Raw genomic sequence first — 23948 nt, 5'->3', positions numbered from 1 at the left:
GTATGATACTGCGGTCCTCAACTGGAGAAGGGTAGTGCTTTTTTGATCGGCGAGGCGTACTTAATCACTAAATATAGAAGCGATTTATGGTGGTTTTGAGGGTACTTATGAGCAGTCTGCCACTCGGGGCAGTGGGGTAACATGCAAAAGGAAGACGAAGGCCCAAAGTATATATAGAGCTGGAATGGACCTGCTGTGTCGGTTGAGTCCGTACTCAATTATCTACTCTCGTGCGAGCCAGGCTGCATCCTGATACTGTAGCTATATGATGTATGAAACTCAATTCGCCTTCTCGCAACCCTTTCCTAATTCAAAAGCTGAACAAAACAGCAATAAGACTTCAGAGTAGTAATACAAGAGGAAAAAAACCAGTACCTCTCTCGGATATGTTGCCTAGTTGTAGCGCTTCTCGTCCTTGAGACGGTAAAAAACCTCTGGTGACAGGTGTTATACATAGTGATCCAGCAGGCCTGTAATGACTTACTTCTCTCGTGAACATGGTGGGATCCAACGTCCTTGCGCCTCCTGTCATCATCGCCCCCAGCCTCCTGGCCTTCGTCTACACCGTTGTGGTCGTCGCCGATGTTGTTGTTGCCCGTGTTGTAGCCGTTGTTGCTGTTGTCGCTGTTGTCGCCGTTGTTGTCGCCATTGTCGCCGTTGTTGTAGTCGCCAGTGTTGTTGTTACCGTTGTTGTAGCCGTTGTTGTTGTCACCGTTGTCGTTGTCGTCGCCGCCGATGTTGTTGTCGCCGATGTTGTTGTTGCCGATGTTGTAGCCGTTGTTGTCGCCATTGTCCCTTTCATTGGTTGAATGAGAGACGGAGGACTTAGAGTCGCGGGAGCTTCTCTTGTGAATGTCATTGTTAATGTTGTCGCTGTGGTCGGCTTCGCCGCGTGCATCAGAATCGAGGGAACGACGAGGCGACACGAGTGTATCTCCAAAGTCGACTGAGTCAGGTTTATCAAGTGTAATTAGTTCAGTGAGGTTATAATCATAATCAATTGTGCTAGGATTAAGCTTCTGGGGCTTAGCCAGAGCTGCATGGCATCTCCGAGTCAGCGTGACTCTCATCAGCAAGAATGGCACGAGCCCTCTCACAAGTACGTGCTTTGACTAATTTTGGTGTCGGATGTGACACAGCAATAGTAGCCAATGTAACGAGTGTGGTGAAGATGAGTGTGCGTTGCATGGTTGGAAACGACAGTGGGTATTTGGGTGCTATGGACCCTCTAGTCAAAATCGCGAGGGTCTTTATTTGCCACGAACTAAAATGCAGTATCGTAAGAACCACCTGGGTTCATCGGATACCTTACCGGACATGTTATATTTCGGATCCGTGGGCTAGGACGAACTTTACCTAGTTAGAACCAGTGGCACCTACTAGGTTCATCGGATACCTTCCGACTTGACGCTTACCGGACATGTTTTATTTCGGATCCGTCATCGGCGAAAACGAAGTGCTCAAGTTCGAGGTGAGTGCGTTGTAAGATGCCCAACATAGAAGATGAATCAGAAAGGACAGTTAAGAGCTCACGAAGCTCCCGTTTTCGCTGCATAACGAGCCAACTGTGTTGTGTGACGACATGAGAACACGCAGAATAAGCGCGGTGGCTGCGGTGCCCAAATGGAGCCTACCCGAAATTGTTTGGCTCTAAGGCACGGTGGGACTTGACAACTCTTGACAACTCAAGAATTGAGCACGCCGATGGCAAGTCTTAAAAACACATCCACAAGGACCACGATCCTTGGATCAGAATTTTAGTGATGTGACGTAGACCGATTTCCCGGGTCCGTGACAATGGTGTCCCCGTCCATTTTCCACCTTTCTAACCTTCTTTTAACAGCATCTCCCTGTGCCAGTTCTCAGTATGAGCATCGGTCTCTCTTTGCTCTTCTGTCTCACCCGATGGCCTCATTCTATTCCACTCAGGTGCGTTTTCAAAACTTGACAATCCTTGCCGTATGCCTCAATTACGCCGACCTTTCCAGTCATATGTGACTGCTGACGACAGAGCACCTGCGGAGGAACAATCCCTCCCAGAAGCCCTTCGTCGCACGTCCCTCTTAACGAGGGTACTCTGTTTTTTTTGGCGCTCGGATGCCCAGATATTGATGATCATCGGAAGTCGGTGCAGTCCGAGCAAGCCTTCGAAACCGTTAGGAACAGGTCGTGCTCTATCCTGGCCTGCACTTTCACCGCGGTAAGCTATCCAACTCCGCGCCCGTCGCGGACTGAAGCCGACGGCCGACGTTGATATGCTCTCATAAAGGCGAGTGTCTCCTCGCTATAAGCGGTGTTTTCGTCAGCACGGGTTCTCCTGTGTCATATTTCGACTACACGTCACCCGTTCCCTATTGTCTGCTCTTTATATCGCTTATGCTCGCCATGATCGCGATGTTGACGTCTGGCTCGAGCATGATGCGTTGGCTGCACGCCGATCGCTACTGAATTCGAGAAGTAAGTCTTATTCTCGCCATACTGATTATCCCGGCTGACCTAAATATGACCAGCAACTCGAGCAAGGCGGTTACTTCATCTTATTCTATCTGAGTCACGACCATATTCTTCGTCGCTTTGTCCCTGCATTGTTTCATGTTTGATGAATCGCCCCGTCCTTATAATATGTAGAATGTATTTGATAGACCTTGCATGAGGTTATTCGGCTACGTCTCTACACCTGTGTTATCTATGATAACGATGCTCCAACGAAGTTCGGAGCAACACAAATACCGTCCTTGGTACGGATCCTGTGAACTGATTTGGTTACCGGGTTGATCCACGCTGCCTCCTTCGTATCTAGCGTCGTGAATCCTAAGACACCCGATCTATTAACATTCAAGATTCTGGAGAAAAGTAGTCTCCGCACCTGGTTGAATTGTCTCAAATATCTTTTTCTTGGGGTTCATTTGAGCCAATGGCTGGGCGTCTGAAATAAAGCAGTCTGAGCACACAGAGCGGAGACCTAGGAACATTTTCGCACTTTCGTAATCGGGGCCCTCAAAGTACACCCGGTCACCTGGCTTGCAACCTGGCGGAGGTTGGATAAGCTCAACGCCACCGTCCTTCCCATCTTTTGATGTTGCCTGGCCGATGTCAGATGAGATACACCATTATACAATGAACCTACAGCTAGGACCATCGCAAAGCTCTTCACTCCACGCATATTCGCGGGTTTCAAGTTACACTACGTGGAAGGTCAACCATCTGTTTATGTCGTCATAACGGTGACTCACGATGCAAACCAGGTACTTATCCCGCATTTCTTCAATAGGTATGTAGTTCACGAGACCAGAAACAACCGTTCGTGGACCAGTCTCCTCACCAAGGTCAATTTGCTGATGAAACATACATTCATTATAATCAATATTTACTATAGGGAAATAGCTTACCTCGATATATAAACTGTCAGCCTCAGGGTGCTTTTTAACTGTCAAAATTGTCGATGAGCATTTTAAATTCCTAGAGCAGGGACCAGCTCACCATCAACAATGTGACCGATCCGCATATCAATCATTGAAGGCACAGGTTCACCGGCATCTTCAGCAACAGCCTTGCTGCCAGCAGGAGCAGAAGCTTTCTCTTTTTCTCTTGCCTCCGCTTTCAGCAGCGGCCGCATCCTTCTTCTTTTCTTTCTTTTCCTTGGGTTTATCTTCGGGTGATTTGTCCTCTTTTGATACCGCTACAGGTGTCCGTTCGGCCTGCTCCGCCACAGCTGCAGCCTTCTCTTTCTTCTTTGGCGCATCCACTTTCCTCTCAATTGGAGGGGCAGACGAGAAGTCAAAAGAAACAAGAGAAAATGGTGGAGAAAGTGCACTTGCAGCAGCCAGTACAGATGGTCGTGTTTGAATGTGGTCAAAGTAACGCGTGACTGCAGGGTAGTCGTAACCAGGTTGTAGCTGCGTCTGGAATTATGGGCATAAGTTTTGTAAAAAAATAGATACTGTAATGGTCACGAACAAAGATTGGGTGCAGTGCTCCATATAGGGCAACATCTGCTGCAGTAAGATAGTTGCTCACAATATATGTACGAGGGACAAGTTGGGTCTCAAGATCCTGCAACAATACTGGCTCATCAGGTAATTTAGGTCAATTCCTTTATACGGCTTACTTGAAGAGCAACCTTTTCTTCCGCAAGCTTCTCAATCCACTGCGCTACTTCAGCCTTGTCGGCTTCAGTCTTTCCGACATCTACTTGCGAAGTCACGACAAGATCCTTCAATGAGGAGGAAGTTTGGAGACAGAAGATTCGTAAGACATTTCTCGCGCCAATGGATGAGGTCGCGCGATTAATTGCGTTGACAATCGATGAGGAATCAGAAGATGGAATGATCGAGTCAAAGTATACATTGACGTCTACTGATTGCACGTGACTCCGCCATTCATTGAGCTTACTAATGTGAGCGTAGATGGCCAAATATAATTCATTATGTGAGCATCAAATATAAATTCATTCATTCAAGTCACCCTAGGATAATTCAAAATTGGCACTTACCCACAGCCGTCCCCGAGCCCTTGACCCAAGAAAGAAAAACAGTTAATCAACCACCCAGTGGTTCAGCACCATCGGTACGTGGTGGTACGTGCCAGTTGAAACTTTGAAGATTTTGGTTAACATTTCAAAACTGGTGACCATTCCAGTCCTTTCGCCTGCAACATGACGCTTTGCTGTCCAAAAGTAACTCCAGACAATCCTGTGCTAGCCTCGAGAGCTCAAATAGAGATTGACGATGAAATTGTTGCCCTTGAAGAGAGAACGCGAGCTCTTCGGACGTGCCGCAACAGTCTCTCACCCATATCCTCTCTCCCTCCAGAGCTCCTTAGCGCAATTTTCGTTCATCATGCTCAGCAGACGCAGTGTCTTCATGAACCTGACAACCCTGATGTTCTTTCATGGCTCATTGTCGGACACATTTGTCGCCATTGGCGCGGGGTTGCTCTCGGGACACCGGAGCTATGGGCCACCCCGTTTCTCAACTCCTCAACAGCTACTGATGAAATGCTCACGAGGTCCAAAATGGCTCCATTGAACCTGAAAATCGGTCGGCGATATCGTATAGACGCCATTCAAAAGGCGTTGATGCACATAGAGCGTTTGCAAGTGGTCTCTCTTCTGTTCTTGCACGGTGATACTGCGGGACACCGTTGTATCATGGAATTTATTGACAAGCTATCATCATGCTCCGCTCCCAGACTAAAATCGCTTGCTTTAGACGTAGGGGATAAACAAACATCACGGATAGTAATCCCGAATTCTTTCTCCGCACCCAACCTTTGCAAGCTCCAAATAAAGCACTGTGATCTGTCATGGGCATCTTCCGTCCTCACAGGACTCACTGTCCTTCACATCAAAAAAGTATCATTAGAACGCCTTCCGACACTAGACGAGTTGGTCTCTGCGCTCCGTCGTATGCCTGCTCTGCATACCCTTACATTAGAAGATGCTCTCCCGACTCTTTCCCCCCATACGGTGTCGCTACCCCACACATCTCATACCATGAATGTTCAACTCCTCCACTTGAAACAATTGCGTTTGACGGCAAAAATATTGGAAGTGGCCAACGTGCTAACTTGCATTGAATCGCCAACATCGGAAGTTCGACTAGTATGCCGAGCATCCTCAGGAGATCCGAACAAAGAATGGAATTTGAGCCTCCCCATCATCTCTCGTGCCTTGGAAAGTTGTTTCAAAGACACTCCAAATGACTTTCGACAAGTCCCTCGTTCAATGCAACTATCTTCCCCTAATAGTTGCATTCGTTTGCATTATAGCACTGTCCGAAACCCTCTTTCGTGGGCGAGGGAAATGCCTTGTCATGATGCGGATTTGTCGGCGGAGTGCCCTGTCATTCTTGACTTTGACTTTCCCATTGAGATGAGGAGAACCATCCTTAGCGACTTGGGGAGGCTCATTCCTCTTGGGAGTATCGAGGCTATGTACTGCGACTTTTTCTTCGCTTGTTGGGATGGCTTCTGGGCTGATATTCTTACCCGTGGCGGTGCTCGTAATCTTGCATACATGTACTTGCGAGGCCCAAACCAAGCTCTCGAAGAACTTCTCAAATCCCTGCGTTCACGGAAGCATAGTGTGTCGCGGTCCGTAGGCGGGCGCTCACAGCAGGGGCCCATTTTCTCCCCAGCACTCTCCCATCTTGTCTTTCACGACCTGGAGTTCGACTCCTCCGTCTTCAACTGGATGCGGCCTTCTGACTTCCTCGACGTGCTCATGGATCGCGTCAACGAAGGTCGAGGGTTAGAGCACCTTACGATCACTTCAACCTCGGGTATATTCGCCCGGGACGTGCAGTTGTTGCGAGAGGTGGTGGCCGATGTGAACTGGGATGAATACGAAAGCGATGAAGAATACTTCACTGACACAGAGGAGGATTATGATGGTGATTTCATTGATTACGAGGATTACAGTGACGGATATGCCTCCTGAAATGATTCCGTCGGGCAAGCACGGCAATTTAATTAAGTATGCTGGCGACTCATACATAGCAGCTGCATACGGAGCCTCAGATCTCATAGTTTACAGGCACTGAGACGTGATAAAATTCGAGGGCGAGACAAACAACTCCTGTATCAACACTTACTTACGAAAATGATCATCACTAATCATACTTCCCTTTACCATCTAATGCAAAATTGTTATCAACTTTCCTGAGTAAAAAATCGCCATATACAACGGATTTGTAGCTCTGTCCTTCGTTTGATGATTCTTTGTCTTGAGAAGGCACAAGACGCAGAGCTGCTGGAAGAGGGGCGATATTCGCGGTGAAGTTGGGCTCAAAGAAGAACGGTATTCTGTCGGTGTATCAGTAAACAAATATATCGCAGAGAATGGGAGGTTCGCACGAGACACTACACAAATCAATTAGAAATAACTCAACAAAGAGCTGCGCAACACCTACCGATAATTTGATCCTCTGTGAACTACTCTGTGCAACGTGCTTTTGTACAATCCATTTGTCCAGATCTCCCACACTGAGTGATTGACATTAGCCAGTGAGGACGCTTGAAATACCAGCAACATACTCTCGCCGATATTGCAAACGACGCAATTGGGAACAGGATCTGCGTTTATCCACATCCCTTCTTCTGTACCATGCTCTGCTGGCAGGCCGTCCAAATCTGATGCTGTCGTGCCTGATTGTCGCAAGAACACTTGTAGAGCACTTCTAGTAGGATCGGCGTATAGGAAGCTTAGGAATCGACGTCAGGGACATGTTTGTTGAGCTTTCATTCGTAGCTCACGTTAGGCAGCCATAGTCTCTGTCGATGCATGTGCATCAGCATATCTAGATATCGAAACACCAATAGTATCTCACTTGTGTGCTCCACAGGAGAAACCATCGTCATCAGTTGGAAGTGGAGGATAGCCTTTCATGTAGCTAAGTAGGGCCAACGTTTACGAACTTTAGCCAAATAATGCTCACCGATTATTCGCATTACCCAGAAGCTATCATCTACTTGAGCTCGCAACTCCATCCATTCTTCTGTTGTCATCTTGAGTCCAACAGACATCCTACGAGTGTGCATATAGGGAAGAAAATACCATGGATTTAGCAAGAACGTACGCTTCCATAACAATGAGGCCAAGCTTCTTCATCTTCGCAATCCATTGCTCGTATTTATGCTCGAATCCAGGGATATCAGGCCATTGATTCTCTCCCCACAGTGGCTTTGATTTGTCTGGCTTCTCAACAGGCTTGTACAAATCGATTCCTTCGTGATTATCCGCCTTGCCGTTGGTCACATTCTGCTTGAGTCTTTGGTATCCTAGATAAGAAGCTCAATATTTCTGGTTCGAAGACCGCTTAAACTGTGACATACCTCTAGCATTATCCTGGTGCTCCAGACCAATCTTATCCTTCTCTTCTTGTGGCAGTGCGAAGAACTCTCGGGCTAGTTGGGTCAATTCCTCAGGTTCTGAGGGATCTATGAATTGCGAAATGTCTAGATAGAAGAACCCGTACTTGACACAGGCATTGTGTAGTGCGTCTGATGTGGACTGGCATTTCACCAGATCACGCTCAGTCTCGAGGTAAGGTGCGATGTCGATGATTGGGAGGCTTGCTAAAGTGTGTGTCATTGATCTGATAGCCTTGGGGTAAGGTTCAAGTCAAGATACGAATGGCTGTGCCAAATAGTTCATTGAAGATAAGATAAGGTTACAGTAACGCGGATAAGTCTAAGTACTTGCGTCGAATAGCCAATAGGAACAATTCAGCACATGCTACTGATACGATCCATTTTCTGGACGTGATTGCTGTGAGTAAATAGTACGCCCAGGATTCTGACTAGCGATTCCTCGATTAAACCCTCCATGTGCATCCTGCAGAAAGCCACTTGCGGGGCCAGTGTAATGACCAGGCCAGTTGGGTGCAAACTCGCGAGGTGACCGTCCTGTGTCCTGGAGGCCTGAGGTTGAATGCCTCGGTGATAGAGCCGCCTGATGTACACCTGTTTCATTGCCCACATCACTTGACGCGCGCTCTTCTGGCCCGGCATAACGATCCTCATGCGCAACTCTCGTGCTCCGGCTTCTTGACACAACACCATCCATCCCGTCCTCATTTCGTCTATGCTCTCTCTTAGAACTTCCATTTGCACTTGCACTTGACGTTTCTCTGCCATTAGCGACTGACGGTCTTGGCTTGGCTTTTGGCTTCCCATTTAAGTAGGGTGCAGATACTGCTATGAAAGGAGGTGACTGTCGGTGGGTGGTGGACATCGCTGGATTGGCCTCCAAGTCTTCCTTTTCCTTCATTGCCCGTCTGTCAAGTGCCTCTGCTAAGGATATCGGCTCAGGTATGGTGTCTGGAACGATTGTGTTAGACAATACGAGACAGACTAATGACGTACAAACCTTGCAAGAACATGAACTCTTGATATTGTTGAGTGGAACACGCTGACGGACAGTTATAGTCAAAAGTCAGAAAAGACACTTTCACTCACCCAAATCTGAGTAATTTACAGTCCCTCGACGTTTTGCTGCCGCCTGTCTGTGGCCAGCTTGGGCCATTCGTTTTATGAATTCCTCCTGCAAGTGAAAACGCAACATTCAGATGCACTGCAAAACCGCCAAACAGGTTCCCTCACTGTTGCAACCGACAAAATGAACAGCGCCTCCTTCGACATAGTAATGCTGGCTGAAAAGTTCCTTAGCGCGAGCGCTGATTAACATATTTTGTTCAACGTACTATCCGGTTGAACTATGTTCTCTACTCTGGAAGGAGGGAGTAGAGTTGTCCCGGGGACACGTTCCCCAAGCCGTCGTCCGCTCTTCTTCTGGTTAGCGGAGGCGCTTGCGGCGAGCTCGTCTTCGGGATCTGTGTCGGACTCCAGTTCATCCACCTCTGCTTCATTTTCGGAGTCCGTTGGTAGATCATAGACGCTAACGTTTGGGTTTGGAACGCTCAGCTCAGAGCATTGCCCATAAGGTTGCAAGGCAGAGGTGTGGGCGACTATGGAACTTGAAGGAGTGGCGTAGTATGCTGCCATCACCGGGAGACCTGGTGAAATTTGGTTCGGAGTGGACCCAGGTCACGCAGTATTGTTGTAGCTGACCGCTTCGGGTGCAGAGCGGAGGAAGAACACTTTGCATGTGTCCAACATGTGGGCATCACACAACTTACGAGGCTTGGCTATAACTTACATTTTCTTTCTCAAGCGCTCTCACCCGACCACCGATCGATTTACCTCAACGACCACGCAGAAAGCTTGATAATCACTGGTACAAGTTGTGCTGCACAAGAGTAGATTCCATGAAATTAGGATCCTCAGACACGGTACTCGTCCGAAGATTTAATTTCATTCAGGTTTTTGAAGTGGGTCATGGGGGCCTGCCGCCTGCGTCGTTGCCCTTACGCCTTATTGTTTGACTGAAAGGTATAGTGGTATCTTCTCTTGCATAGAAGGGGGACGATGGCACAGCCTCACCCTCGCGTGGCGCGAAGTCACGTGGTCTCGCTTGCCCCTAAATCGAGAGTAGCCTTTATTCTTTCTGCCCTAATTTTAAGACTCGAACGTCAACCTTCACGAAGTTTATTGTCTTTGTCTGTACTGACAAATGACATGCGCATGAAACGTTATTTATAGGAAATTGCTTATTATTAAATAAAACATTCAGAAACGTGAACTTGAGGTGTGCGCAAAAGAGAACATATAGATCACGAGACGTTTCGTTCATAGCTGGGCAGATAATTCTAATAGTAATACAGCATCCTAATCCAATCCTCCAAATCACCACATAAATACCACCACAAAACAACCGGGGTTGATCATTTGGATACCCGTGTTAAACATCTCCGCTAGTTGACACATCGCCACCAGCCTGGAAACGAATGGTCGTCATGCCTATTCCCTCGTCGGACCTGGCCACAAGCTTGGCGTGATATTTGCGAATGCTGAGGATCAGACGCGGTCCCAGCACAAACATCTGCAATGCCTGGGCAACTTGAAGAGTACCTATATAAACATCACCTCCTACAGACTGTGCGAACTGTAGAAATGATGATGAGCGGACAGACACAGATGCTTAGTTGTAGGTTGGCGCACTATGATATTTGTAGATGTTGAGCCTATGTTGAAGCAAGCTACAACGGCAAAGCTAGCACATGCAAAACTTCAGCGAAACAAGATAATAACATCTAAATAACCAAACTCACATTACAAAGTAAAACGCGTGACTTTTGGTCAACACCATAAAACAGTCCCCAATGGTCGGTCCTGTCGGAGATTGTCGCAATTCACGGAAGTGTTTTAAGACAACCCAGAATGCAAGGATGAAGGTGAGGATCTCCCATATAGCGGTTGATATTATACTCTCGGAAATCAGATCCACCTGGTTCACGTTATCATATGTGGCAAGACACATATGGAAGCCAAGAAGGACGACTTCCCCTGGTATTTGTCCATGAGTCGCATGTGCTTGAAGGTTTCATCGATAACTAAAGCTTACCCGCTGAAACACCGATGCTTGCTATTGCAACCATAACGACGGAGGCGATCGTGGAAGCGAGCAAGACGAGAACGAGAAAGACGAGCATCTTTTTGGATCGTCCATACATCGCATGTATCCGAATCATCATTATGACTTGCATAATATTTCAGTCAGGTCAGTCTCAGCAAGGTACCACAGGTGAGCTCACCTCCCAGAATAGCATTGGCGACGATAGGCGTGCATTCCCATATAAAGCAAACAATAAGGCCTGAAAACCAAATTCACTGATGTGCATTAATGGACTCAATGCTTCAAATGAACTTACAGCTATTGCAGTCATTATGCTCGACATAATAGGGCGGTTGAGAATGTCACTCACTTCTGTGTGGGAGTGCAGTTAGTAATTGAATGAGAATGGCAGCCATCAGTGCATAATACCCACTACATCTGTCAGCGAGTGTGGGACATTACCTACATGCCGCCGGTTAGAAGAAATGAACACAGTGTATTTGGGGATACATGCATAATATTATGATCCTAATGGTGGGATATGGATTATTAGTACAGTACAATGTCAACTCGTTAGCCTTGCTAACTTACACAGAATATAGTATTCCGATGTAGCGCACCTAGCATACGTTGAAGTCGACTCAGCATCTCGACTGCATTGATGACATAACGTACACAAACATAAAGAACGGTCATGAAGGACCAGTGTTGCATCTGCTCCAAGCCAACTGCATTATCCAGTCTGCTTCTGATGTAGGACCTTGCCTACCCAGACCAGTTCGAACTGTTGAAGCATTATAAGTGAGACGGCTGCGCCGATAAACTGCAACTTACCTCTTGTCTGAATGTCAATACTTGGATGCCGTATAAATATATATAATGCCCTCGGAAAGTATGGTTTCGCTCACCCCAATCATATAGCACCATGGTAGAAGATACAACTGCAAAATCAGTCAGTGATAGTGAGACGTCACCATCTCCATCCCACTTGCTCTCTACGGACCTGTAAAATAGCTGTTAATACTCAGAAAACTGATATAGGGCAGCCAAGCGGGATCATTTGAGACTACAGTCATATCTGGATGGGGCGTATGAAGTTAGTGCAGACACATCACCATCCAGCGCTTTTATAGCGGTTAGTCTGGATATCCATTCCTTGAGCAAGAATCTTGATGGATTGCATCAACTGTTATCGATGAAACAGTTAGAACGGAGAAGCGATTTCATGATCAAAAGTCCTTGATCGAAGCAAACCCTATTATTGGGTGATTTTGGATTTAAAAGAAACGTATGAAATATATGAAGGCACCGAAGATTTGTCAGTGAGGCGATGAGTATTCCAAGATTGCATCAAAAAAGTACCTTTGAAAATAAGGTTATACGTAGCAGATGTGCACACCCAACTTGAATGCACTGGCACAGTGTGTACCAACCGACTGGACGCTTATAATACCTAGAACTCAGTGGAATCCGTCAAAGGTGTTCTAACTGCTTAGCGGCTTGATTTCATGTGAGTTGCATCGATCATGCGGAGCTTCAATATTCAATGTTCATCATACAACGATAACTTACTGCTGTTGATGGGATACAGGCCTACAACGTGAGCTCCTTCTTCATGATCTGATGATCAAGAACAATCATGTGTTATTGTGCTGTTCAGATATATTACTTGCGCCCATGAGACGATTATGTAGGACGGAAATGAACTACACCAGCGTCAGATAAGAATGGACAGTGCGTCCAATCATCAGCGCCCAGCCTGCGAACTGTTAATACCAACGAGGATCTTTCCTTGCGCCATTCGATGGTAACGTAGTGACGTACCGGAAGGTTCTTTGCTTAAGAAAAGTCATCTTGATACATGAGATACTACTATTTCGAGGGTGCACAAGGGCAAAATATTCCGCTTGCTGCTCATCTGTCGTCATAACTCCACGTTCGAGAACCAGGCATCCAGAAATCATTTTGATCGTGCCAGCGATGCCTTCAGCTGCGTGTGAGGACAAAATGGTGCACAGCAATCTTGAAGTTGATGTAAATCGACGGATGAGAGAGCGTCGAGCAGGGTACGCACGTTTGACCTAAATAGCGAGCTTTTAGCATGCGTAAATTGGTGGGTGATTATTGATAGGGTGTTGAATATGCTAGATACTTACCTTGTGTTCCCCAGGAAACATTTTGACCGCGCCAGAAATGTCTTCAGTTGCGTGTGAGAAAACATAGTACAAGCAATCTTGAAATTAATGCAAATCGAGGGATGGGAGAGCATCGAACAAGGTGTGCCTGTTCGACTCTGCATAGTGAGCTTCCGCCACGCACAAATCAGGGAGTAATAGAGTATTGGATAGGCTAGACATTTGCCTCATCGTGTTCCCAGAGTCATGAGCGACACGTAAGTTGGAGTTGAATGCATGAGACAGTGAACAACAGTATAAGATAGCGCTGATATATCGATGTCTTGGACCTTGGTTGCTAAAAGTTGAAACCGTAGAAGTATTAGACTCGGCAGCAGTGACCAGTCGTTCCTTGTAACAAGCACTTTTTTCAAAAATATCATTTATTTCAAAACTTATGGTTATTACATAAGGCACCTAAAGGAGCCTTCACAATGATCATCGCGCGCCAACCAAGAAGCTCCTTTTTAGCCTTTTGCTTCTCGTGCTGAAGGCACGACGGGTACTATGTGCACACAAAACATGCCAGGATTAAGTAAGTTGAGGGCTGGCCAAAACTACATTGTATAAAGGCTAGAGCAAGTCGAGTCAGCGAGAGTGAAACAAACGTCATGTTCAGTTCTTAGACTGAGTGAGGACTAAGCTCTGTAGCTTATAAGTACAAGTACATACAAGTCAAACACCAAGGCGAAGCATACAAGCGAACCGCTACTAATACCAGATCGTATGAGCTGAGTGATGAAGGTAGATCATTAGGAAGCAAGAAAAAGTGAGATAGGGAGTAGGAACAATATTGTGCAGGTGAGAATAAACGTCTGCCATACTGATGCCAATCAGTGGTTGTAAAAATCACTCGATGGGAACCTTGATACTCTCTTGATCCTCAGCCTTTGAGACGGTCATGGTGAGGATGCCATCCTGGAGCTTTGCAGACACTTTGGAGCTGTCAACGGGACGAGGCAGCCAGACGGTGCGAATGAAGGTCGCGCTGCCCGGATATTGGCGCTCCATCGCAAGTTGCGTGCCCGTCTCTGTCTTTGCCACGGCTCCTGAGAGAATGTGTCAGTCATAGTTCGGCGTGTGAAGGAAATTCACTAACCTTCAGCTGAGTTCTTGCCAGTCGTTTCAGCGGTAGTGTCTGATTCTCCATTGGTTTGGCGAGAGGAGGTTTTACCTTGGATGGTGACACTACGGCCAGCATCACCTACCCTGATATCAACGTTCTCCTTTTTAACACCAGGAAGGTCAGCTTCTATAATGTATTTGTCTCCTTCCTCTGTTACGTCAACTGGAGGACGTATGGCAGCAGGAGAGGGGAAGAAGGGGTCATCAAAAAGAGACCGCTGTTGGTACATGGGTCCTACAGCGGACCTGCCAAAAGGTTCCTCCAGCATCCGAAAGATAGGGCGGATCTCGTGTAGAAGTTGTCGAGCGATAGACATGATGGTGTTGAAGCAAAACGAGTCACCTCCTGCGGCGTATATGTAAGAACTTGCAAACGCGTCATAGGTCACATAAATATGAACGAGTGTCCGGGGTCCCCAGCACATTGTTGCAAACTAAACCCGATCTCCATTGGTCGCCTAGGAACATCATGGACAATTCAAGAGATCATGGTAAATAGAGATACTTAATGCCAAGACATGTGATATAGTCATGATTTGGGCCACTCAACAACCCACTGTGCAGCAACAGAATGTTCTTGGTCGTCATCATCTTCAAACTTGAGCTGGTAGTACGATGCAATGGTCTTCGTGGTCACACCCTAAATTAAATGAGTCACGTAAACGCGGTAAAAGTTGGACTATCTTACGCGTCCTGGTACGTCTCTCGGGGGGGATATGACCTCAGCTCTGTAAAAGCAGCTCGTGTCTGGATAGAGCGCCATGACAGTCGAACCAGCAGGGAATTCTTGATACGCATTCAGATGCGCGGCACTTGTTGGAGAGGCGTTCGGATCCGGTAGTGGTATAATGGCTCGAAGGGTTGTGTTATAGCATCTGAGGATGGTGTTTGATATCAAGTGATCTATTCCGTATGATGATGATAATGGAAAATGAATACTTACTGTCCGGGCTGTCCGTCTTCTTGAGGTTCAACGTCCTGCACTTCATACCTAGTAATAATAAGGCTTAGAAGAACACCCCCCAAAAAATGAGCCCCACCGATTCTTATCCTGATTTATACATTTTGTGATAACAGCCAAGATCCATGTTTCATCAGCGTCAGCCGTGCTACCGTCAGCTGCCTTTCCCGCAGGTGGATGGAACGCAACCTTTCGCCCTTCTTGTAACGGCAGCTGCTTCGCAAGAGCTTCCCTGCGAGCCTTTGGCTCTCTCGAAAATGGGATAGCAGGAGAAGGGCCTGTCGAGCTCCGCGAAGACGTTACTTGTGTTGACATAGGCCGCGTGGCAGACATAAGGGGTGGCGTAACTGACGTGGCTGTGGCAGTACTAGGTGATGGGGGCCTTGGGCGCTTGTTTCGCTTCTCTGAATAAAATGTGCTTGGCTGAGCAAGAGTCTAAAGATTAGGGTAAAATCACAATATTACCTTGTGAGGGTAACTCTGGTGCTTTTCGAAGGGCTATTAAAACGTCGAGTTTTTCGATAACATTATCGATAGCCCTGGAAAAAAAATGTGATACTTTACGGGGAGGCTGAGAAATCAGCGTACTTGATTTCCTCTTCATTAATGTGTTGAACATCTTTCAAGGCTGAAGACAGCCGTTTGTAATTGGTTTTCAAGTGATCATACCCTTCAGCCGGAAGGACGTCATCAGTGGGCCACGCGGAGATTAGTCTGTTGACGCGCCCGATAGTTTCGAGGCTGCTAGGGTTGGCATAAATATTGGAGAACGATACCAATGACTTAGATGCTTGCGACCAGCATTCTACCTCTGATGCTAAGTGAGCAGTCCGCACCGTTCGGGTTGTTCGAGGGCGATGAACTGAGCGTGAGAACATACCTTCCTGAGGTCGCGGTGGTACACGCCTTCTATCCATTCTTGTTGACTTTAGCTATATGAGGTGCAGAAAATAGCTGTTAGCGAGTATTTCTAGGTGAGTTCATGTACGAAGTGGAACGAAAAGCTGTGGAAACGTGGATGTCGGTCTTGGAGTTGAATACAAACAGTTGTCGCGGAGTCTACTCCTAACAATGACCGAGGGCCCCCGCCACCCTATCATCACGTTAATTTCGAATCTCTTAGTAGGATAAGGGTCAAGTCATCTACTAGTACAATGTCTACCGGAGTATCCAAATATTGATATTGCGAACACAACATTGTCGAACGTGTTACATTAAAATTGTTTTACATTTGATGTCCTCCCTGTGGAGGAGGTGCCAATTTCCGGAGCGAGACATCGTATACCACTGAACAAAAGGTAGTCAAAGACTGTGGCATACAGCCCGCACACGGTGTGAGCCCACCTTCTTCTATTTTCTTGAGATCATATTTCAGACTATCAAAACGTCGCCGGAGCGTGTCATTCTTTAGATTCAGCTGGACACCATCAAATTCATTGGAGCTATTTCCAGTTATACACTTGAAACTAACCATCGAAAATCCGGCGAATAGATCTTTCACAAAGATAGATATCTGAATAGGTGCTTCAAAGTTCCCAAGGGTCACTGCGTTTACAGCGAGACGGGACTATACAGAATAATGATGAGTGAGTTGAACGTATCGTGAGGGTAAAAAATCGCCAAAGCTATCGGAGAAGGCTGTTGCAAGAAGACAACAACAGAATGCATTCAAATTAACATGATCTGACTTACCAACTCGTTGACAAGGCTTATCAGACCGTGAAGATAATCTTCGACGGGTAGTGCAAATCGGCCCTTCCATTCATCTTTGACTGGAATCCGGGACAGAATAGTTACTATGCACATACCACAGATAGGATAACAATGCTTACTCCCTAGAATCTGGCAGACCTCTGGCAGGGAAATGAGTTTCCCTGTTGCAAGAAAGTCGACCAAGGCAGCTGAAAAGATGGCAGTGCGCAAAGAGTTGGTCCACATTTCCTTCCATCGCCAGAACTGGCTAGGGGGGATGAGCGCAGCCATTGCAGCACTGGTGGTCTGACAACTGTGCAACATTGGGCGCACACTATCAAGTAGACCTGGAACTAAGATAGGCATTGGCAATCAGCCGAAAGAGTTAGCAATGGCAGAACTTGACTCGGGAGGTGTCGAATGGATCTTATTGAGAACCCCGACCATGTTGCGAGTCTTCTTATCCAGATCCGTCACTTGCTCCTTGATTTTCTAGAAGGGGGAAGTTTTGGAGGTCAGCGGTGATCAGCGAGTTCCCATATTATTATAAAAATTAAATGTGTACCTCTCGCAGTTCTACATCCTGCTCCAAGAGTTCGTTAAGACGTTCTACATCACAAGAATCCATATTGTGATGATGAGGCGCCCACGAGTTATTGTACTGAGAAGACCTTGACACCGTCTGGCTGAGATCATATCGGCTTATTACTGAGCTGCAAATACATATGTAGTGCTCGTGACTCGAACCGCTTTTGGTTGCTGCTTTCCTTCAGAAACTTCAACTACCAACCTGAACGCTGAACTTCGTTCATGACATCCGATGTCGAACTCTCCAAAGTCAAGACGTTACTTACTTCAGTTCGCGACACGCCCGTGAACACGGTCGATGGAGCAGAAGATATTCTTCAGCCGTTATACTTATATTTGATGAATATTCCACCATCCGCACCTGATAATACCTACCACTGGTTTTGCAGTCGCGCCAACCAGCTCACCATTGGCGCTGCTACCTTTCTACTAAGGCTCTTTGCGTACGACAGTCCCAGAGTAGATGATTGGAAAAGAAGGTTGAAGTCTTGTCTCTCAGGATGCTGTCAGTGTATCAGAGGGTTTGGGGAAGTGAAGGCTAGCTCTCGGACAACGTGAGTGTCCCAATGAGACAGTACCTAGAATGCGTGTTTTCAACTGACCATCCCGCAGTTATTTTGGCGCATTCTCTGATGATGTGCTCAGATCATTCTATAGCAAGTTCGATGACTGGGAACTATCGGTGGTCGTAGAGACTCTCGTACGCACTGGAATAGACCTGTCCAGCTCTAGATTGGCTTCTCGGACACCTCAAGAAGTGCCTCAACCTCTGTTATACCACATGGTCTCAAACATGCGCGTCTTTCGCGACCCTCGGGTCTTGCCCCTCATTCGTGCCTGCCCGCCCATCTCAACCTGGCCACTGGATCCGCCTCCTCCTGGTTTGTTTGTACTCGTAATGGATGAATCCTCTGCCGTTAGACAGTGGGCGAAGGCTCAAATCACCAAGAGCACCCAAGTCCCAATGTTAGAACACCAGTTTGTTGCTGGACATGAATTGGCACTCCAGGCGGTCACAAGGGCTTTGACACTGTCTCGCGAAGGCGAAGAAACGACAACGGACAGTGTCATATCGAACTCATTCTCCTCCGACTCGAGCGAACTTTGGGCTGGATTCAGCCACATTCTGCGACATCTCCCAACAGAAGTTCTTGCAAAACCATCTGAAGAAATTGGATATCGAAGAATCGTGACAGGCCATCTACATGACATTGGGCGACGTGAGTTAATTTCGTTTGTTGGATTGATTGCCCAGTAAATGTGGAACTAGATTTTTCTGATATCTTAAAGTGTCTACTCTTCTTGCTCAAGCGTTTAGGAAATAAGTTATGGCAAGGCGAGGGTCCAGAGTATCCCCAGGTCGTTTTCGATGCAATCAAGGACAATCCTTCCTTCAGTGATATGCTACAGGATCTCAAGTCGGCAGGCGAAAAACCATGGTTTTTGTCGTGGTTCGGGGAGTATCTTGCAACAATATCCGATTCTGCCATATATAGGGACGTTCTAGCAAGAATCGTGGATTTTCTTTGTGAGGAATTGCAACACGAACGGTTTCAGGAGGCACGTCCAGCGATCATGTATTCTGCTGTCCGAGTTAGTGTTTTCATCTTCCTATCCGACGTTATACTGAATGTTCCTAGTTACTAGCCGCTCAGGTGCGGAAAACTCAGTCTGACGAGACGTTGTCACGTCGCATGGCAGTTTCAAGTGTACTCGACATTCATGCAGAGGTTTTCATTTCGGTGGCTTTTAGTCGCTTGTACGCAAGTTCTCAGTGGAAAGAAGTTCGCGGCGCTGCTCGTGAGCTCATCACGACGTCTTTGACTCAGGACGCCAATGAAATTTCCAAATCTATCACAACCTCCTGCGAGTTCTTGGCAGGACGCACGAAGGTGTTCCCCGTCTGTGCTATTAGAGAACAAATGTGGAAGAAGACATATGAGTCTCTACAGACAAATGACACAGATGGCGTCATCGCCATCATTGCCATTATTGCCCAGTTCTCTCACATCGACTTCTTGAACAAAGCCTGCGTACAGACTCGTTCTTTCGAGTCCAAATGCCCAAGCTTTTGATGCCATCAATCGATGCCTCGATATTTCTCGAAGCGGATTTCTCGATGTAGTATCCAAGCTAGCAAACTACAATCAGAGGTCATTCGTTCTTGATGTCTTGGGTCGACCTGGAGTCGCACGTGATATCATGGTTTTGATGCTGTCTCCCATTGAAGACCTCCAAGGTGCTGCGAAGACGCTTGTTGGCCAAGCATTTGATGTCGACGTTCGGATTGATTGCTTTCGTGCCCTTCTTTCCAATCTCTCAGACTCTTCGTTTGAGGGCATCTTCAGCTTCCTGGAACGATACATTCACTACGCGCCACAGGTACCGGAGGCCTGCAGCCTTTCCAAATCGCTTGTGCAGTGTCTCACCGATGTCATTGAGGTTTTGTGCTCCAGTCCAGACGGACTGTTACACGACAGCTCATTCCTGCGGTCAAAAGACAAAGAAGCGCCTGCAGCACAAATACCTCGTCTGTGGAACTTGATGACGCGGTCCATTACCGTGATATTCAAACGGACACCCCTCTGGTCAGAGTACTTTGAAATCCCGGACATGACGGTCTGGATGCGAGATGCGCTCATATTTGGGAGAGATCTTCTGGCTCAGTGGAGAGTAATGGAGTCTGCTAGCGTCACTGCTACAGATGAATCGTCCTCATTATTAACAGGGAAGGTCCGAAAACTTTCCCGGATGGGGAAGAACATGATGAGCGACCTGCAGCCAGTGCTGACAGAGCTTGCACGGTGGCTGCGGCTTTCTGATGAAGAGCTTCTCCATCAGTCCTTTGCGCTGCTTCAGACGCTTCTCGAATGTTTTCGAACAACGGATATACCTCCATCGGAAGCTTCTCTCACCAAGTTGAACAGGCACGTTGAGGCTTCCCGCAAGGATAAATCCGGCATTTCAAAGACCAAACTTGATGCAAGTCGAATAGCCCAGTTAGAGGACGCACTGACGTCATTCGAGGAGAAGGAAGTTGAAGTCGTTTCCGTTGTTCGTGCGCCGCCTGCTCGACCTACCAAACCCCACGAACTCCCACCGCAGAAGGCACAGGCGGCAGCACGAAAGCAAAGTGATGTCGTTCGTCGGAAACCCACTAATAATGACCAACTCAAACCCGACGTTATGAAGGGCGCATTTCCCAAGTTCCAGCGGTTATCAACGAGTACGTCGACGAGCGTCAGTAAAGCACCAACACTCCTCTCTGCCCCTTCATCAGAATATTCCAGTGATTCTGGATCTGAGGCTGAAACCGTGCAGGGCGGTCTGGTCGCCTTGGGTAAATTCCAGCGATCACCAAAAGTCAAGAAGCCCACGGAAAGACGTCAAGTAAAGTTACTGGATATTCAAAACCAAGCCAAGAGTGCGACTATGGAGCGCCTCCACCGTCGAGAAGATGCGCGTCGTCGAGCATTGCGTTTGAAGCCCGACATCACCGGACTGCATCGTACCCTCCTATCTTGGAATTACGACCATGATGGTCCCAACCCTCCCACTGTTGCCCAAAAAGCACCATTGCTTCATGTTCCTGACACCTTCCAAGACTATCAGCACTATCTCCGAGTTTTCGAGCCCTTGTTACTCCTAGAATGCTGGTCTCAAATTATTCAAGCCAAAGAAAACGTAGAAGGAGTGTACGATTGTAAAATCACCTCCAAGCACTTCACCGATGATTTCGTGGACTTTGACGCAACTATTTCGGAGCCTGTCCAGAAAGATTGGCGGCTGGGGGAGACGGATGTCGTGTTACTCCGACATCCCGAGGGTAAAAAGTCGATCATGATGAAGGTTCAGAGTTTTAGGACCACACCATTTGGATCGCAGATGGGTCTCCGCTGCTTCGTACATTCCACTATGGGCGACATAGGTCTGCATATCAATACTGTTTGGAGCCTGAAGAAGGCTTTCAGGTGCGTTTTCCTGTCTGTGTTGCAATAATTGCTTATCGCTCGATAGCTTGAGCACTCTTCACCGGGAGTATGGAGCTCTTATGGCATTGCCTCACTACGATCTCTTTCAAATGATATTAACTCCGAAACTGTCTGGTATGCCACCCCTTCAGCAACACGAGGTACAGCACACCATGTCCGCACACCATGTCAACGAGCCGCAGGCACGCGCTATAATAGGATCGCTTAAGATAGATGGTTTTGCGCTTATCCAAGGGTAAGTTTTATGTGGCATCAGACCGGCATCTCAAATGAAAATCTCCGCAGACCTCCCGGAACTGGAAAAACATCAACCATCTGCGGTCTCGTCGAAGCTTTTCTTCAGAAGCGTCCACGTGCAACGACGTCCATTCATGTTGGAAAAACCGCAACCTCTTCAGAGTCCGTGAAGAAAATCCTACTCTGCGCACCTAGCAATGCTGCCATCGACGAAATTGCTGGCCGTCTCAAAGAAGGATACAGAGGCCCTCAACGGAAAGCCAGTTCCCTTAAGGTGGTCCGAGTTGGAACAGAAAAGGCTATCGATATCAGCGTGAAAGAAGTTTCTCTTGACTACTTGGTAGAACAAAAGCTCAATGGGCAAACTCCCAATAACACTTCCAAGGATGCGCACAACGAGATAAACGTGTTACGAGGCGAAATCGAGCAGGTCAAGCAGATCAAGCAGCAGAAGTTGGAGGAGCTGGCCTCTGTTCGCGACAACAATGCCCGGATGGTGGTCCTGGAGGAAGAAATCAAGAAACTAAACTCACGACGGATGACGCTGACGCAGCAGTTCGATCGGTTGAAAGATCAACAAAAATCGGACTCTAGGACGCTCGATGCTATACGGAGGCGCGTTAGGATGGAGGTTCTCCAAGAGGCAGATGTTATTTGTTGCACTTTGTCAGGTGCAGGGCATGAAACGCTCGAACAGCTTGATTTCGAAATGGTCATCATCGACGAAGCGGCCCAGTCCATTGAGTTGAGCTCATTGATTCCACTCAAGTTTCCTTGTCAAAGATGCATTATGGTTGGTGGTAAGTAATATGCCTTCGTGCTCCCGACATCCCATTGAGCCCTGTCTAGATCCACAACAACTTGCTCCCACAGTTTTGTCTCAGGAGGTAAGCCGAGCTTAAGCAGTCCTGCCGTATTTGTGCTGATCATGATTGAAGGCCTGTAAGTACCGGTATAATCAATCACTTTTCGTGCGCCTTCAGAAACACCGCCCCGATGCCGTCCACCTCCTCAGGTATGTCTTCCGTCTTTCACTAGTAGTCTATACGCTTATTGTTTTTAGCATCCAATACCGCATGCACCCCGATATTAGCCGTCTTCCCAGTAGGATCTTCTACCAGGGTCGACTCTTGGATGGCCCAGATATGGATGTCAAAACCAAGCAGCCATGGCATTTGCATCCTAAATTCGGCACATACAGGTTCTTCAACGTTAACCGGGGACTAGAAACGTCTACAAACGGTCATTCTCTAAGAAACGCTACGGAGAGCCAAGTCGCCCTCGCCTTGTATGCACGCTTGTGTAAGGAATTTTCCGACATAGACTTTGACTTCCGCGTTGGCATCGTTTCCATGTACCGCGGTCAAGTCATGGAGCTCCAACGAGCTTTTGAACAACGATTTGGGAGAGATATTAAGGGCAGGGTACACTTCCACACTGTTGATGGATTCCAGGGACAAGAGAAAGATATTATCATCCTTTCTTGCGTTCGTGCTGGTCCCGGAGTGCAATCTGTCGGTTTCCTGTCGGGTATGATGTTTCAATCTGTATACGTACAGGCAGCTAAAGGCGCCTAGACGTTCGGAGAATGAATGTCGCTATAACTCGTGCGCGTTCATCTCTCTTTATTCTGGGTCATGCGCCTACTCTCGAGCGAAGCGACGAGAACTGGCGCAAAATCGTACAGGACGCTCGCGAAAGATCATTACTCACAGAGGTCTGACATTCACATTCTCCTTCGCTCGCTGAACTTAATGAGATACAGGCGGATGTTGGCTTTTTTACCACCCAAGCCACGAACCCGCAGGTTCGCCGGTTTCCATCACCATCAAAGCCCAAGAAGCAGCCAGTCGTGACTTTGCCGCCTAGACCAGATGATCTAGTCACTCCCAAAAGCTTTGCTGAGTCTAGCCGTCGGCCTCCCTCCTCTAAACCTTCACAGACGATTGAGGAGCAACCGTCGATGAAAGATCCTCCTGCAAACCTGACGATTCCCAGAGACGTTGGTCAGAAGCGTCGTTTGGCTGAAGGTGTGAATGGTGAACCTTCCACTTCTGGACCACATGAAACCAGGACAACGCAGCCACCTCCAAAACGGTTCAAGAAGGAGAAAGGTAGCATATTTATACCAAAGAAGAACAAGGTGATGTTTCTTTGAGTTTCGGTGATCAGTGCTCATAGCCATCATTCTATCAGCCTGGGAAACCATAGGCGATCGCTTGGAT

At 47.4% G+C, this 23948-nt stretch overlaps 9 protein-coding genes across 9 annotated transcripts; 2 read left to right on the top strand and 7 right to left on the bottom strand.

The window, feature by feature from the left end:
- Positions 1–190: 190 nt before the first annotated feature.
- F5891DRAFT_466845 (uncharacterized protein) lies at positions 191–1604 on the bottom strand. Its single transcript, XM_041371924.1, has 6 exons — positions 1416–1604; positions 1308–1350; positions 1098–1228; positions 485–1036; positions 376–434; positions 191–317 (listed from the first exon to the last, which is right to left on the bottom strand). The coding sequence occupies exons 1-5, from the start codon at positions 1420–1422 to the stop codon at positions 394–396; spliced, it is 774 nt and encodes a 257-aa protein (XP_041231992.1). The 5' UTR covers positions 1423–1604; the 3' UTR covers positions 191–317; positions 376–393.
- Positions 1605–2686: 1082 nt separating this feature from the next.
- On the bottom strand, positions 2687–4425 carry F5891DRAFT_1181828 (uncharacterized protein; the record flags this gene model as incomplete). Its single annotated transcript, XM_041366068.1, has 11 exons — positions 2687–2811; positions 2867–2926; positions 2981–3083; positions 3128–3184; positions 3234–3335; positions 3390–3427; positions 3481–3592; positions 3678–3902; positions 3958–4053; positions 4109–4213; positions 4393–4425. 11 exons carry the CDS (start codon positions 4423–4425, stop codon positions 2687–2689), a joined length of 1056 nt encoding a protein of 351 aa, XP_041231991.1.
- Positions 4426–4468: 43 nt separating this feature from the next.
- F5891DRAFT_1274335 (uncharacterized protein) lies at positions 4469–6439 on the top strand (the record flags this gene model as incomplete). The annotated part of the gene is made up of 2 exons (XM_041370171.1): positions 4469–4576; positions 4639–6439. Exon 2 carries the CDS (start codon positions 4655–4657, stop codon positions 6437–6439), a length of 1785 nt encoding a protein of 594 aa, XP_041231990.1. The 5' UTR covers positions 4469–4576; positions 4639–4654.
- A 172-nt stretch (positions 6440–6611) lies between these two features.
- On the bottom strand, positions 6612–8092 carry F5891DRAFT_941457 (Clavaminate synthase-like protein; the record flags this gene model as incomplete). Its single annotated transcript, XM_041374343.1, has 8 exons — positions 6612–6804; positions 6912–6984; positions 7036–7202; positions 7255–7272; positions 7329–7380; positions 7437–7525; positions 7578–7779; positions 7834–8092. 8 exons carry the CDS (start codon positions 8090–8092, stop codon positions 6612–6614), a joined length of 1053 nt encoding a protein of 350 aa, XP_041231989.1.
- A 41-nt stretch (positions 8093–8133) lies between these two features.
- Positions 8134–9910, bottom strand: F5891DRAFT_1002243 (uncharacterized protein). The gene is made up of 6 exons (XM_041360233.1): positions 9674–9910; positions 9204–9618; positions 9103–9152; positions 8959–9043; positions 8870–8911; positions 8134–8820 (listed from the first exon to the last, which is right to left on the bottom strand). The coding sequence occupies exons 2-6, from the start codon at positions 9502–9504 to the stop codon at positions 8237–8239; spliced, it is 1062 nt and encodes a 353-aa protein (XP_041231988.1). The 5' UTR covers positions 9505–9618; positions 9674–9910; the 3' UTR covers positions 8134–8236.
- Positions 9911–13977: 4067 nt separating this feature from the next.
- Positions 13978–14570, bottom strand: F5891DRAFT_1181824 (HSP20-like chaperone; the record flags this gene model as incomplete). Its single annotated transcript, XM_041366067.1, has 2 exons — positions 13978–14177; positions 14228–14570. 2 exons carry the CDS (start codon positions 14568–14570, stop codon positions 13978–13980), a joined length of 543 nt encoding a protein of 180 aa, XP_041231987.1.
- Positions 14571–14782: 212 nt separating this feature from the next.
- Positions 14783–16131, bottom strand: F5891DRAFT_1125367 (SGF29 tudor-like domain-containing protein; the record flags this gene model as incomplete). Its single annotated transcript, XM_041363960.1, has 7 exons — positions 14783–14893; positions 14942–15128; positions 15197–15244; positions 15294–15618; positions 15680–15753; positions 15803–16031; positions 16095–16131. 7 exons carry the CDS (start codon positions 16129–16131, stop codon positions 14783–14785), a joined length of 1011 nt encoding a protein of 336 aa, XP_041231986.1.
- A 160-nt stretch (positions 16132–16291) lies between these two features.
- On the bottom strand, positions 16292–17610 carry F5891DRAFT_466457 (Translin). The gene is made up of 7 exons (XM_041371922.1): positions 17472–17610; positions 17308–17398; positions 17047–17259; positions 16907–16986; positions 16686–16781; positions 16559–16631; positions 16292–16501 (listed from the first exon to the last, which is right to left on the bottom strand). The coding sequence occupies exons 1-7, from the start codon at positions 17532–17534 to the stop codon at positions 16440–16442; spliced, it is 678 nt and encodes a 225-aa protein (XP_041231985.1). The 5' UTR covers positions 17535–17610; the 3' UTR covers positions 16292–16439.
- Positions 17611–17716: 106 nt separating this feature from the next.
- Positions 17717–23881, top strand: F5891DRAFT_1125365 (SEN1 N terminal-domain-containing protein; the record flags this gene model as incomplete). Its single annotated transcript, XM_041363959.1, has 12 exons — positions 17717–18048; positions 18107–18714; positions 18765–19126; positions 19150–19537; positions 19563–21465; positions 21512–21721; positions 21772–22523; positions 22573–22610; positions 22662–22738; positions 22787–23253; positions 23301–23440; positions 23531–23881. 12 exons carry the CDS (start codon positions 17717–17719, stop codon positions 23879–23881), a joined length of 5628 nt encoding a protein of 1875 aa, XP_041231984.1.
- Positions 23882–23948: the final 67 nt, after the last annotated feature.

This window comes from Suillus fuscotomentosus (genome assembly GCF_016647785.1).
Source record: "Suillus fuscotomentosus strain FC203 chromosome Unknown F5891scaffold_4, whole genome shotgun sequence".
Classification (NCBI taxonomy): Eukaryota; Fungi; Basidiomycota; class Agaricomycetes; order Boletales; family Suillaceae; genus Suillus; species Suillus fuscotomentosus.
The sequence above is the reverse complement of the archived record's forward strand: the minus strand, read 5'-3'. Positions and strand labels throughout refer to the sequence as shown.

Bases quoted from the DNA above. Each gene is read 5' to 3' on its own strand.
- F5891DRAFT_466845 (XM_041371924.1), bottom strand. The intron at 1,037-1,097 runs GTGAGAGGGCTC...GATGCCATGCAG, and splicing joins ATTAGTCAAAGCACGTACTT to CTCTGGCTAAGCCCCAGAAG. The intron at 435-484 runs GTAAGTCATTAC...ACCTGTCACCAG, and splicing joins CCACCATGTTCACGAGAGAA to AGGTTTTTTACCGTCTCAAG.
- F5891DRAFT_1002243 (XM_041360233.1), bottom strand. From the start codon at position 9,504: ATGGCAGCATACTACGCCACTCCTTCAAGTTCCATAGTCGCCCACACC. The intron at 9,044-9,102 runs GTGAGGGAACCT...TTTCACTTGCAG, and splicing joins TCATTTTGTCGGTTGCAACA to GAGGAATTCATAAAACGAAT. The intron at 8,821-8,869 runs GTTTGTACGTCA...CAATCGTTCCAG, and splicing joins AGAGTTCATGTTCTTGCAAG to ACACCATACCTGAGCCGATA.
- F5891DRAFT_466457 (XM_041371922.1), bottom strand. From the start codon at position 17,534: ATGGATTCTTGTGATGTAGAACGTCTTAACGAACTCTTGGAGCAGGAT. The intron at 16,987-17,046 runs GTAAGCATTGTT...CCCGGATTCCAG, and splicing joins GGTCTGCCAGATTCTAGGGA to TCAAAGATGAATGGAAGGGC. The intron at 16,782-16,906 runs GTAAGTCAGATC...TATTCTGTATAG, and splicing joins TAAGCCTTGTCAACGAGTTG to TCCCGTCTCGCTGTAAACGC.